We start from the raw sequence: 15,000 nt of genomic DNA, 5'->3' as shown, positions 1-15,000 counted from the left end.
GACACCCTGAGGCTAATTTGGAACACACATTCTGAATCTGCATCTGCCAATGTAAGTTGTTATCTATAGTGACACCAAGATATTTAATTGTGGTCATTTGCTCGATCACACAATCGTTAATTTTTATGTGCATATCATCAGCATTAATGAATTTCAACCTAGAGTGAAATGTGATGCATTTAGTCTTATCGGTATTTATAGATAGTTTATTATTCGATAACCAATGAGCAACCTTTTCCAATACGACATTGGACTTCGATTCAAGATCACTTAGATTTTTACCTGTTACTATGACACAAGTATCGTCAGCATACATCAGTATGTTATAAGGCTGTAACACAGCCTATTCTGCATATACAAATCAACACAGCCTATTCTGCATATACAAATCCGTTTGAGGGGCATTTTCCACTGAATGTCTGACTTGTCACTGGCCAATGATCCGAATTTTAAAAGCCTGAAAGGAAAAAGACAGTGTCTAGTAAATCATGTCGTAGATAACATGCATGTTACGATTTGCGTGTTAGGACCTGTCATTTATGTTTGTCCTACAGTCACGTCACGCAGTACCAGCTTTGGTGTATATCAAACTGGAGAAACGGCCGTGAGCGCACCATGAGGTGGCATGTAAATCATGCTGAAATGCATGTCGCGATTGTCATGTCACCACCTGCCATTAGTGTTCATCATACAGTCGCGTCACGCAGTACCAGTTCTGGTGTATATCCAGCGAAGGAAACTGAGGCGAGCGCACCATGAGTGGCATGTGAGTCATGCTGTACATGAAGTGTATGTCATGATTTTCATGTTGCCAACTGTCATTTATGTCCGTCGTACAGTCTCGTCGTTTAACACCAATTTTGATGATATCAAGCCAGAGAAACGGCCACGAGCGCACCTCGAGCATGACATGTAAATCATGCCCTACACGACATGCATGTCATGATATTTTATGTTGCCACCTGTCATTCATATTCGTCATACACCCACGTCACCAAATACCACTTTTGGGTTATACCAAGCTAGCGAACCGGCCACGCGTACCATGAGCGTGGCATGTAAATCATGCTGCACATGAAATGCATGTCGTGAGTGTCATGTTACGATCTGTCATTTATGCATGTCATACAGTCACGTCACGCAATACCAGTTTTTGCGTATGTCAAGCTAACGAAACGGCCGCGAGAAGCCCACGAGCGTGGCATGTAAATTATGCCCTACACGACATGCATGTCATGATTGTCATGTTACCACCTGTCATTTACGTTCGTCCTACAGACACGTCATGCAATACCAATTTTGATGTATATCAAGCTAGCGAAACGGCCGCGAGCGCCCCATGAGCATAGCATGTAAATGATGCCCTACACGACATGCACGTCATGATTTTCATGTTACCGCCTGTCATTTATATTCGTCATACAGTCACCTCACCAAATACCAGTTTTGGGGTATTCCAAGCTAGCGAACCGGCCGCGAACGCACCATGAGCATGGCATGTAACTCATGCTGCACATGTAATATGTCATGATTGTCATGTTACCACCTGTCATTTATGTTCATCGTACAGTCACTTCATACAATACCAATTTTGGTGTTTATCAAGCTAGCGAAACGGCCGTGAGCGCACCATGAGCGTGGCATGTAAATTATGTTTTACATGAGATGCATGTCATGATTTTCATGTTACCACCTGTGATTCATGTTCTTCATACAGTCACGTCACGTAATACCAAATTTCGCTCATGTCAAGATAGCGAAACGGCCGTGAGCGCACCATGAGTGTAGCATGTAAATTATGTTCTACATGAGATGCATGTCATGATTTTCATGTTACCACCTGTGATTCATGTTCTTCATACAGTCACGTCACGCAATACCAAATTTCGCTCATGTCAAGATAGCGAAACGGCCGCAAGCGCACCATGAGCGTGGCATGTCTCATAGCGTACATGACACGCATGTCATGATTTCATGTTACCACCTGTCATTTATTTTCGCCATACATAAATGCTTCGTCGTACCAATTTTGGTATATATCCATATTATTAACGGTCGCGAGCACCTTGAGGCCATGTCATGTAAATCATGCTATACATGACATGCTTGTCATGATTTGCACGATAGGACCTGTCACGTATGTTTGTCAGAAAATCTTGTCACGCCATACCAGTTTTGGTACATATCAAGTTAACGAAACGGCCGCAAGAGCACCAAAGCCGTGGCATGTAAATCATGCCGTTCATGACATGCATGTCATGATTTTCATCTTATGACCTACCACTTTTTGTTTGTCATACAGTCACGTTGTGCCATATCAATTTTGGTATACGTCCCATTAACGAAACGGCCAGGAGAGCACAAAGTCGTAGGCGGATAGATATATTCGCAGAAGTTCGCTAAGAAATGCTTCGCATTTAAAAGAAACCAGAAAATAAACAGGTTTCTGGGGCAATTCGCGACTCCAGCAACTCATACGGCACCTAGCGGCAGTAGCGAGGAAACTGCGCACGGAGGTCCAAGCGCCATGAGTACTGAATCAGCTGCATCCGTGGACGGTAACATGGAGCCGCCAGTGAAGAAAAAACGAACGGCCAAGCAGTTCTGCTGTGTTCCCCAGTGCGTGTCAGCGAGATGGAAAGATAGCGCTATTTCTTTTCATGCATTTCCTTCCGAGGCCAAAGACCCAAGCCGCAGAGCCCAGTGGATAGCGAATCTCCGCATCGGCAAGGCTGTGACGCCGACGATGCCCGTTTGCTCGCGGCATTTTGCACGGGACGATTTCTTCTTTCCAGGTGAGACACTAGTGTAAACGTGTAAACTCGAACCTATTACATGACCATGTACCTGGCGACTGTACGTGTCGCTGCGGCGCCCGAAGTATGTAAACAAATTTCGCTTTGCGAGGACTCCGTGCACGGGTACGGCCTGCCGCGTGCTCCTAAACCGGCGTGACTGGTCTAGTTTCCCGGACCACCGCCGCGGCGCCATCGGAGGGGGGGAACCAGGGAACGGGTATCGCGGCGCGCTTGCGGCTTCATGTGACGCCCGAAATTAAAGTCAATTTAGCGTGTACATATCAGTTAATTACCGGTCTTCCTTGTACGTACTTGCAGCTCTTCGGAGTTTTTAGTCTTGCCTTGCCCAAGATGCAACTTCGTGCACCGATCGCATTTGCAGAGTAATCGTGGGCATATTTTTTTGTTATCCTAGAAGACCACAACTAACCAACCTGGAGGCGCTACACCTTTCTTAATGCGTCGAAATTCTTAATTTTGGCTCTGATCGAGTATGTTGCTCCAGATTTAATAATTTCATTTCGAAAAAGTGATCTCAAAAATTGCAGCCACCACTGTTTATTTTACAGAAAATAACAAACTTTTTCCTTCCTCCAAACATGTTTATTGTACACATACGATAAGTATCGCATGCAACTGCCATGAAGTAATGCTTAGCATGTGTGCGACCATCTCATAGCAGGAGATTCGAGCCACTTTGAAATTTCAGTGACTGTAGCTTCAATACTGACAACTGGGCGAGCTGTTACGGATTAATTATGAAAACGGTGAGACAGAAAGAGTGATGAAAAGGCTGAAGAACACACTAACACAGCTGCTTGCACTCTTGCCATTTCCAGTATTTTTGTCTCTTTCCGTCACGCCGTTTTCATGATAATGTAACGAATTCAACAGTGAACATAAAATTAATCTGGACAAAATGTGAGAAGTTATTTCATTTATTATCAATTCAGGGCTCATCCCTGCCGGCTGCAAACGGCGGCTGGTTGCAAACGTTGCATCTGTTGCCGTGACACCATCTTCCCGTTTTCTCTTCTCTCATTTTTTAGACGCGAAGTATCTCTTGCTCGGGGGTATGTAACACGGCGTGGTTACAGTGTACTCTAGCGTGGTCATCCGCACGCAGCGTGGTAGTCATACCAATTTTGGCATATATCAAGTTAGTGAAACGGCCGCAAGAGCACCAAGTGGCATGTAAATCAAGCGGACTGCCGTGTGCCTAATCGTTCTTGTCTCTCATTGCCCATTAGCAGTGATTTTGCTGTGGGAAACACCGGCGCACACTGCATGCTTGGCCTCTCCGCAGGTTTCACGTTAGTAGAGCTGAGACACCCTTCCCTACATGCTTCGCCCCTCCCCAATTTTTTTAATTGTAGAAACTGCTATGAGCAATCGCTCACAATAACCGAGTCGTATCGCTTCAAATCTGCCCGCTAAAGATCATGTACTCCCATGTAAGTGCTCGAGTCAACATTACACTGATATTGACACCAGCTGTAGAAGCTGGAAACGAAAGAACATGCACAACTTAGCCCTGAATTTTGGCGTTTCACTCCGTGAGTAACGTACACCCATATAATTTTTTTGCGCAGAATGGTAGACAACGTCCTTGACTTCAATCGGAGAGATTCTTTTTTTTAAAATTAAAAATGGTCTTTTTGAGAGTACTATATATTTTTCAAACTTCGGCGTTTTCACAGCGGAGCTGTTTAAGCTCATCGTTCTGCCATTTCGCTTTAACAAAAACTATCATCATGATGAACGGCCTCTGCCTTTCTAGCCCGTGCAACGCAATAACTCGGCCGGCCCACGCTCCCTTCATCCTCTTCTTCACGTTCTGCTTCGCTCCCTGAACACGTGCGCGCTCACCCGCTGCGCCAATTTGTCCGGCATGGGATGCAATAACTTGGTTGGGCGAAAGAACCAGTACGGTGAGAGAGAAACAAAGAGAGCGAAACAATGAGATAGAAATAATATCTGGGGTTTAACGTCCCAAAACCACGATATGATTATGAGGGACGCCGTAGTGGAGGGGCTCCAGAAATTTTGACCAACTGGGGTTCTTTAACGTGCGCTTAGTCTAAGTACACGGGCTCCAACATTCTCGCCTCCATCGAAAATGCAGCTGCTGCGCCACTTTAAAGGTCTTGCTTTCAGTCACTTTCTTAACAATTTTAACAGGGCTAATACAAATTCACTATTTCGACATTCGACATAAGAGCAATATACCCATAAGCCAGCGGCTACAAAGTCGTAAGCATTTGCTAATTTTATTAGATAAGGAAGATTCTTGCTTTCAAAGTCTGAGATCACGTGCTTGAAAGTGACACAAGAGTGGAAGAAACAACATAACTTAAATTTTTATTGGACAGCCATTTACAATGTCAGAACACGTGAGCAACAGAATCCCCTCCCAAATATGGAATGTAGTATAACAGGCTTGCACCACAAGCCGGGCCTGAGGACACCTGCAAAGTCTTTGGTTCACACAGTCATCTTGGAACAGCAGCTATAGTTGTTATGAAATAAAAGGGCTGTTTACCATGCTGCTTAGGCTGTTAAATCAAGACTCACCATCAAAAGAGCAAATTAAGCTTTAAAATATATCCAACAGACAACATATGCATTTATTGAAGATGGCAGGCAGTCAATAGTGATGTCACAATTTATCGACCTGCCTGTTGTTCTATCCTGCTGCATCGTCACACTGTCACAGCCACACAATCACAAATTACATTATATCAAGCTGCTGCAGCTAATTTTTATATTTGTGTCCTGTGCCATAACTACCTTGACGACTAGATGCACTGAAGTTGTGTTAAGTCAGACATCCACTCATGATGGGTCTATCCCACTTCAACTGAAGTAGCGAAAATCATGCAAAAATCAAGCAAAAACGGCAAATGCAGGGTTACACACTGCAGAACACTTTTCAAATTCACGATAGTAGCACTGAGAGGTTTCAACATGTAGGCAGGTATGTACACTTGGGGCAATTGCTTATGACAGGGCAAAAAACAGAGCCACAATAATGCGGTGTTTTTGTTCACACACAGCTACAAGATCGAGAGATTTCAAGGCAACATCCACATGTTTCATCCCTATTTACAGTGCAGGAGTGAAATAAAAAATTATCAGAACTAAATTATAATCTACACTATCTACACACCCCTCACAGATCAAAAAGATTCTTATTACAGTACAAAAGGAAATCATCACCCACATAGCAACCCGCAGTAAACTAAAAGAATTAGATACTACGATTTGAATAACAAGCCATCTGCACATCTGCTGCTTTAATGGCAGTGATCAGTGAAACAGAGCAGTCCAGATTAATTATGCATTAAGTGCCTGAAACATGCTCTTGTACAAATTCAAACAGAAATGAGGTGATAGAAACCAACAATTCACGCTTGACGTGTGCTAGTATCTCAATTTTACTTGCAACGTTGAATTACTTAGTCGAAAAGAAGAGTCAACGCACAAGGGATCTTGCGAAGCACATAATATGAGGAAGCCTGTTTTACCTCCTCCACACAGTTCACTCGAGTTTGCATTACGCTCCATTCCATCAAATGAAACAAAAACTGTTGCAATACAACATAAAACATGGCACACAAAATTTGATCACCATTTTACATACCTTGGTTGTTAAGTCTTTCTCTTTAGGAAGTGATTAGACAAAAAAAACTTGGTTATTGCTTGAAAAAGCAAAATTCTTTGAAACAAGAGTTGAAGGGAAAGAAAAGATAACACACCATGTACCATTTGTAGTTCAAATAGGGTCGTTAATAAGCTGATAACTACACATTATACATCCACAGTCCTAGTGTGGTTTGCCTGAAAATATTATTCGGTCATAGCCAAAGACAGAGGCCAAATTATGTCATCACGCTGGCAGATAGAAAGGCAAACACAGACTTGGATACTTGGAAACAGACTTGGATACTAGTACATTATTACACAAAGGCCATAAACTGCGGTTGTTGGCAGATTGGTTGACTAAGGGCTTCCAAACAATGTTCCTTTCATTTCACTTCTTGCCCAATTCCATAGCATCAAGGTAAATAAATACTTGCACCCTCCCTTCACATGTATTCTTTTCCACCACTGCAGCCAACAAAGCTGTCATCCCCCTTACCCTTAAGACAATCAACACTGCTTTCATACTTACTTCAGTGCAATACACCTCACATAAGGTTTCATTACGCGAGTGTTGATGCCACTAGAAAAGTCAGTAGTTTTCACTCTTTCGCATTGCATTCACGTTTCCGGCGAGAAAGCTTTCACACCCAATAAGAAACATTCAGTATGCATTGTTGTAACACCCATGTGTTCTCTGTGCTCTATGCATATGAAGTAATGTACACTTTATATCAATTCTGTAGCATTTCTACAATTAAAAAAAAGAAAACACATGAAATTACATGAACACATGCTTAGTTTCCTTTTTTTTCAGCAAATAATTTCCTGCCATTCTTCAAGCTGTCTTAAAGCCAGAAAGAGTTTGGAAGCACTTAGCCTAACTCGACCTAACATACATGAAGATCCCCTGCTCCCCCCTTAATGTCCAACCAGAATGCGCAAAGAATGTGCAACAACATCAAGGCTTGGAAAAATCGTGTCCTTCCCAAGCCCAGTCCTTACTGCCAACATATCCATTCCCCACAAGTTTCCAAATGCAGCGTTGACAGCATAACTAGTCCCTCTTCATTCGCTGCGTGGTCATGCGGTAGATGATGGAGTCTCTGCCGGGGTCCATGAACCACAGGCCCACCGAGATGCCAAATAGGGCTAGCGCCAAGAGCAGCAGCACGAAGCCAATCAGCACGAAGGCCACGTGCGCCTCGTGGTCCCACGGAGTGGCCAGGTTCCAGCCACCGCCGTCCTTGGTGGCTACCGGAGCAGCCGCCTCACCAGGGGGCGCTGCGGCAGGCTCGGCGTTTTGTGGTGCCTCGTTCTCCTGAGTGTTGAGGACATTTATTAATATGTAGCACTGCTTACGGGAGACCTATGCCTAGGTTCAGAACCTAGGCGCCTAAAACCAAGAGACCTAGGCTTCCTGGTCCTAAGGAGACCCGGCGTATCCTTCTGGGAGATAGGCCTAGGTCTCCCAGGAGGCTACCCGGGCCTCCCCAGAACTGTCATAGCCAAGGTGTCCCAGAACCGGCGTATCACAAGGCACAGCCTAGGTTTACCGAAAAAGTTTTCCATACGTCACAACAAACTGGTGGCGCCGTCGATGTTAAAAAAATGAAATGCTGGAATTTTTTCTATGTCAAAACCATGATATGATCATGAGACACATCATAGTGAGGGTCTCTGGATCCATACCTTGGCTCAACCATTTTCAACTGTAGTGCAAAAAGACATAGCACAAGAAAAGAGGCGACAAACATACATGGTCATTACACTCCCAACTAACATGTTACTTCACAAGATGAACTTATAACAACAAAACAGTCGCATCATATAAGAGCTTCTACGCATTCAAATTCCTCTTTCCATTCTGGCAAGCAGAGGCCACCAATGCCGTTACTTGATGCTGCAAGCTCAACAGAGACTGCCTCCTTCAATTCCAAGAGGTGGGACAGCATTAGGTATTGGCTGCTCACCCTTGTCTCCACATCTTGCACCAAACGAAAAGGATCTTTGCCCATATTCTTGTGGTACTCATCTAATCTCTTTTCATATGTGCTCTGGTAGCCACCACGGAAAAAAAATGTTTGGAATACAGTAAAACTTATTTCGTGCATATCTGCCAGGAACGCGGCGTAACTAAGCAATAAAATAAGAGTTAGGGGGCCCCCTCTAGTCACTATCTCATTCTCATATGTTGAGTCTGCAATCCCAAGTACAATGTGTGCCTGCTTACGTGCACTGCTTCTACTAAAAAGAAAGTAAATGGGATGCCATGGTGAAAATTACAACACATTTCTCTCTCTCTCGTTTTTTTTTTTTTTATCGAAGTGCGGAAAGTATTCCGGCTCTAGCACATGCATGGTTGTGTGTCATCAAGCAATATCTTGATGGGACAACGCAGCAGTGATTAGCTTTCGTTTCTGCAAACGAGGTCCCGCACAGTGAGCGAGTGGTAATACAGCCTGCTACGGCTGCCTATTAAAAGCATGCAACGCAGTTACAAGAGCACCAAAAGCGCTGCCAATCAAAGACTTCGGAAATGCTCTGGCAATAAGTGATACGTATTGGTATGCTCATCGCTGGCCGACATCATGCCCCCGTGCACTTCCAATGCTTATCGCCGCTCTTGGTAACGTTTTTAGTCATCAGAACTCAGCGGAAATGAGAAAGACGAGTTTTTTTTCCGCAAGGCGATCGAATCGAATACAGTCACTGTCGTTACAACGAACCATGAGAATCCAGCAAAATGAATCCATTTTATCCAAAACCCGTAAAATCCAAACTTCGGGGTGGGGGGTGCATTGCCGCGTAACGATCGTTTCAGACATCGCTCAGCAGTATGGGGCAGGCTAGTTCTGTAGATACATGCCAAATGTATTCAGCAGCATGGTTACGAAGACTTCAATCACCAGCAGCGGTAATTAACAAAATTGCAGCACAAGTTCTACTTTAGTAACAGTGCCATTACAGGAGGTGCAGGGATGCCTATGTAGCCCCTGAAGCCTTGGAAACAGTACCAAGGCTTCGCCCGATAATAAAATGTTCTAGAAGGCTTTTTCAGCCACGTGTGTTGATCAGCTTGGAATAAATTCATTCTTATTTGTGCGGACGTGAAGGCATGTCTGCCTAACTAATGCAAGACCACTGTTAATCTGAATTATCTGGAACTTCGTCATACCAACGCACCTTAGTGAGTGAAATAACTTTATTTCGAATCCGGAAATTGAGAAGCCCATGCCTGGGGCCGCCTAGCTCGCCACTGGAAGCTGTTGCTCCCACATGGCCTGCTGAATGGCCCTGTGATGAAGCGTAGTGATGCAGTGGTTTTGGTGAAGTGTGGTGGCCTCGTGTGTGGTGTAAGACGTGTTTGGAGGCAACGACACTGATGTTTCGTAAACATGTGGCGAAGAGAAGATAACGACATCGGTGCAAAATATCCAGTAAGGACAGGACGCTCCAGCTGTTCCCAATGTACTCAGAGGTACGTGGCCTCAAGGTCTTGTCCTCGCCACTCAGGCCATGACTCCGGACCTAAACCACCCGTGGAAGGCGGGACTTCCTCAGAGGCTTTCCCTGCTGGGAACAAGCCATTGTAACGGTTCGAGTGCAGCCTAGAAGTGGCCGCAGTTCTTGCATCGGCAAGAAGTCTTCCGTCTCATCCACCGGGCTTCGACGTGCTGGCAGACACATTACCCAGGCTTCGACTGTGACCTTGTCAGCGTTTGTCGCCTTATCTGACAAATGTTATAGCAGGCCGTTGTGAGACTTATTGTAGATTGTAACTTAAGGGCGATTTTGTAGTTTGTAATTCTTTAGTTTTTTTTCCGATTTGCTTTAAAGTTTCTTACCTTTCTTATTTCCTTTTAACCGGCTTTGTCTTTTCTTCTATAAAGGCTCTGTCTCAGAAAAACAACAGAGTAACCTCAACCTGCATGACAGGCCCACAGTTGGTCTTGGAATTCTGAACTGAGCAGCACCAAGGCACCTCTCGCAATAATATTACAGTTTGACAGGAACTCACCGGCTTGGGGCACCAGACAGGACGCTCCGTCTTACTTCCAAATGTCTTACTTCCAAAACTTTGGTCACAATGCCTAGCAGTGTATTGCAATGAGTGACGAATGTGCAATGCAAAAAACAAACAAAATCTTTTTATTTACATTTATCTGAAAAAGAAATTTGTGATTAGAGGTTGGCGACCACCCTTCAGGGATGATGCAATCACTTTGTGCCGCATTTCAGCCAGCTGCAACACTTGAATGCTCCAGCTGTCTTGCTGCAGCTGGGAGTATTCCTTCACTTTATCGATGTGGTCAATCACCTGCTGCGAAGTCAGCCTGACTGCATGCGATTCGCTTTCTTGCTAGCTTTCGTCTGATGACAGCTCAGAATAGCCTTCGATCGTCGCTCTCACCTCCTCGTCCGTCAGTTGTTCGTTATCAACGACACCGTTGTCAAATGTGAAGAAGTCAGAGAAGCTGTCTGCTCCGAATGCCTCCCTGACTTGAGGCCACACTGACAGGTCCAATGTTTTGTCATCTAGAACGAATGATTCTTCATGGGCAGTCCCATTTAGCTGAAAACCAGCCTTCCTGAAACAGTTTCTGATTACTTCACTTTTCACTCATTGCCAAATGCCCACCAACACTTCGACTGAAAATCTGACGTCTATTTCCGATTCCAGATTATTTTGCATGTCGAAGCCTTCACAGAGTGCACGACTCTTTGGTCAATCGGCTGAAGTATCGACGTTGCATTTGAAGGAAAGGAGGCCAGCTCAACTGCTTCAAGCTAGGATGGCTTCATGTGATTGGAGCAGTTGTCAAGAAATAGCAGCACTTTCCTCTTCTGCGTGATCATTTCTCTGTCGAACTACAGTAGCCAGGTATTGAAGATGTCTTTTGTCATCCATGCGTTTGTGTTCACAGTCCGCTCAACTGGCATATCTTTAGGCGCTGCAAGGCGCGAGGCTGTTTATAGATTTTCCGATTACCAACAGTTTTGTTTCTTCTGTGCCATTCATGTCACAACAAAACAACACCGTCAAACGCTCATTGGAGCGTTTACCACCAAGACAGTGGCTGCCGGAAACCACATGCCTTCTGTTCAGCTTGCCTTATGAAACAGACCACTCTAGTCTGCATTAAATATCTCCTTGTCATCGTACCTGGCAAGAAGCATTGGTAGCTCGTTGGTTTTCCGATCAGAAACGGCATCGACACTCACGTCGTTGCATTCACTGCAAACTTGCACAAATGTGACGCCATGCCTCGCCTCAAAATCCTCCAGTCACCCGCCGGTGAAAGCGACGCCTCGTGTCCAAGGACCACGGTTAGCTGTTCCGCCCGCTTCCTCAGCAATAGACCGTTCACCGGAATATCACGAGCTCAGGCAGTGCGCAGCCACATTAAAAGTGCGGACTCAACGTCCGGGTACGTCGCCTCATGGAGCCCCGAAACACTTGGGACTGATTTCCCTCGACACTTGCTTGCCAGTGATACGCTTGTTGTTCACAATTGAACTCACGGTCTGCTTGGATAGTCCCATTATTTTTGTGATGTCTGCCTGCTTTTCACCGCACGCAACAGCATTCACTATCTTGAGCTTGGCGCTGAGTGAAATTAGCTTCCCTTTTCTGGAGGCCATTACCTCAGAATTTGCGAACTGACACAACTGTCAAGCACGGCAAAACAATAGCAAAATGGCGTGAACTAGCGATGACCGCGCGTGATCAACATGCTCTCAGATTGGCTTGGCTGGAGGCTGGGCTTGGCCAGAGGCCACCAATGTTGCCAGCCGCAATTTAAAATGACCATGGCTTAAGCATGCAGACAGCAGTGGTCAAGTCCTTGTCGGCCTGTGTTAACACAGCGAATGTACGCTTTATGCGGCCAATCTTGAAAGAAAAAAAATGCCACTAATTTCGCCCACTGTAGCCGATAGTCCGTTGTATCGCGGTCCGTTAAAAGCAAACTTCGCTCGATGAATTTAATACACAGACCAAACTTGGATTCAATAACGGTCCGTTGCATCCGAAAGTGTGTTGTACACGGGTCCGTTATAATGAGCATAGACTGTATTCAATCCTTCCAAATATTCGAAGTGATTCAGACAGTCAAAGCTCTTCCAATACACAGTTTGCAAATCAAATACAAATACAGTCGAACCCGTTTATAACGAACTCGAAAGTGCCGCGAAAACTGGTCGTTATATCAGTGGTTCGTTGTAAATGGACTCGCCCTCAAAAACATGCATTTTAGCGCCCAGTCGCTTTTTTTTTTCTGCGCATTTTTATTGAAAAGTGCTAACAACTCCTCCGGTGAGAAGTTAGGCCTTTTCGCATTGTGAAGCGAGGCCCGCTGCATGCACGAGTGAATTAAACCGCCTTTGCAGTGAAGCGACAACGTTTCATTGAACCGCGGTACCGCTACGTGGAGCCGATCATCCCTGGCTAGTTGCGTGTAGCGCGTCGCCTACTCGGCTCACGCCATCACTACCGGGCCGCTTGCATTTGTACGCGCATTTGTGCTCTCTTTGTTCCCGCTTCACTTCGGAGCCTGCACGGGTGCGGCGAGCGGCCTATTCGTTCAACGTGGCGAAGACAAGCATTTTGCAAGCAACGCGCACTCTACGTCTCCGTGATGCTCTGACGGCCCTGCACGACAGGCGGGGCGCGCTTGGGTTGCCGCCTAATAAAGCACGCTGTGTACGCTCACTGTAAGTGCATCAACGTTTCTCGGTGCCTGTGTCGCTCAACACCAGTGAGCTAGTTTCGTTTACACGAACCGACGCGCACTTTATCTCGCACGGCGCGGCGGAAGCGAACTTTCGAACGGCAATGGCATCGCGCGCTTGTACTGCTTGTACCACCGTCACCCCGAACAGTTTACGCCACACGTGCAGCCGAGCCGATAGCTGCAGATGACTGTGATAAAGCTGTCGGCGATAAATCATAATGGCACGTTCATCACCAGCCGCCACATCGCCTTTGCTCTCTACTGATGCTTATCCGTGAAGGAATCGCCGCAATCGCGCGGAAGTCGTAATCATTGATCCGCCGGTCTCTGCCATTACCGAAAAGATGAAAGACGTTTTGCGGCACATTGTTACATCGACGAAGTGAACATTTAAGCGTCGAAAAAGTTATCGCGGTCATCGCTTATTGCATTTTATGGATTCTTGCGTTCCAAGGCATAGGTTCATCGTAGGCGGTCGTAGCTGCAGAGAACGGCGCCAGCAAAGGTTATCGTGCGAAAGCTGACCACAAGGCTTCATGCTGCCTACTATTTCTTTCTTTCTTTTTGTTTATTCCCCACTGCCATTCTGCCACTGAAGAAACGACCGGAAAGCGAGCGACCTCGCTCGTAGCGTCCGAAAGCAGCGCGTGCGGTGCGCGCCGATCTCGGGTATCTTCGTCACAAGTAAACTGGAGCGGGGCACGCGTGAGCGCGCGCCTCTCATGCTTTAGAAGGTTTACTTTAACTTTTTTTCGCTTCGTATACGCCATATTTTTACCGCGACCGTGTCTGAAGTGTTCGTTGTAAAAGTAGGAGGCTTTGAAAAATGTTCGCAATATGTGGACGCAATTTCAATCGGTAGCATAGGAAAATCGTAAGTGCACCGAAATATGGTCGTTATAAGCGATAGATCGTTATATCTGGGATCGTTATAAGTGGGTTCGACTGTACTGCAAATGTAATAATTGAAGAATATGCAAAACTTTCGAATACCGTATTTACTCGCGTAATAAACGCACTTTTTTTTCCGAAAAACCAGAGCAAAGTTGGGGGGTGCGTTTATTATGCGAGGTAAATTTTCTAAAACTTTTTTGGGATGAGCCGAAAATACGATAATGCAAAAAAAAAAAAAGTTGGGTAGCTTACCTTTTACAATGAACATGCGCGTACACTATTTGAAAACACGCATTTTTATTGCACTTCAGTTGCTTCAATCTTCGTCAGAATCGCTGGTACCGTCGTCCAGGTCACTGGCCACTTCAATGTCTTGGTCCCACAAGTGGTCGTCTTCGCTGCCGTCCAGCGCATTTGCGATTCCCGTCTTCTTAAAACTCTTTGTTATCAGATCACCTGGCAGCGAGCGCCATGAGTCCAAGATCCAGGAGCACACCAGCTCGACGGACGGCCTCTTAATCTTGCCAGTCGGCGTCAGGGCGTGCCCTCCATGGGCCATCCATTCCGTGTACAAGCGGCGCACACCGTCTTTGAAAGGTTTATTGATGCAAACATCAAGGGGCTGAAGCACCGAAGTGAGTCCACCCGGAATGACGGCGATCTCGTTGCGCAGCTCCTTGAGTTTCCGACGAACGTTCTCTCCCAGGTGGCCGCGAAAACTATCGAGAACAAGGAGAGACGGGAGAAGCAGGGCGCCAGGGCGTCGTCCCCAGACAGTCTGCACCCAGTCGACCATCAGATCGGCCGACATCCACCCTTTCTCCTGAGCCCGCACGTGTATTCCGGCTGGGAAGTTGGCCTTCGGCACGGTTTTTCGCTTGAAAATAACGTACGGTGGCAACTTCCGGCCGTCTGCCGTGACAGCCAGC

At 45.8% G+C, this 15,000-nt stretch overlaps 1 protein-coding gene across 1 annotated transcript; it reads right to left on the bottom strand.

Annotated features, from left to right (window-relative positions):
* Positions 1-7,497: 7,497 nt before the first annotated feature.
* Positions 7,498-14,339, bottom strand: LOC125757821 (renin receptor-like). The gene is made up of 3 exons (XM_049413993.1): positions 14,324-14,339; positions 10,855-10,979; positions 7,498-7,761 (listed from the first exon to the last, which is right to left on the bottom strand). The coding sequence occupies exons 1-3, from the start codon at positions 14,337-14,339 to the stop codon at positions 7,498-7,500; spliced, it is 405 nt and encodes a 134-aa protein (XP_049269950.1).
* Between the last annotated feature and the right edge of the window lie 661 nt (positions 14,340-15,000).

The sequence above is a fragment of the Rhipicephalus sanguineus genome, chromosome 3 (assembly GCF_013339695.2).
Source record: "Rhipicephalus sanguineus isolate Rsan-2018 chromosome 3, BIME_Rsan_1.4, whole genome shotgun sequence".
Taxonomy (NCBI): Eukaryota; Metazoa; Arthropoda; class Arachnida; order Ixodida; family Ixodidae; genus Rhipicephalus; species Rhipicephalus sanguineus.
Note: the sequence above shows the minus strand (reverse complement) of the source record. Positions and strands in the feature narration are given on the sequence as shown.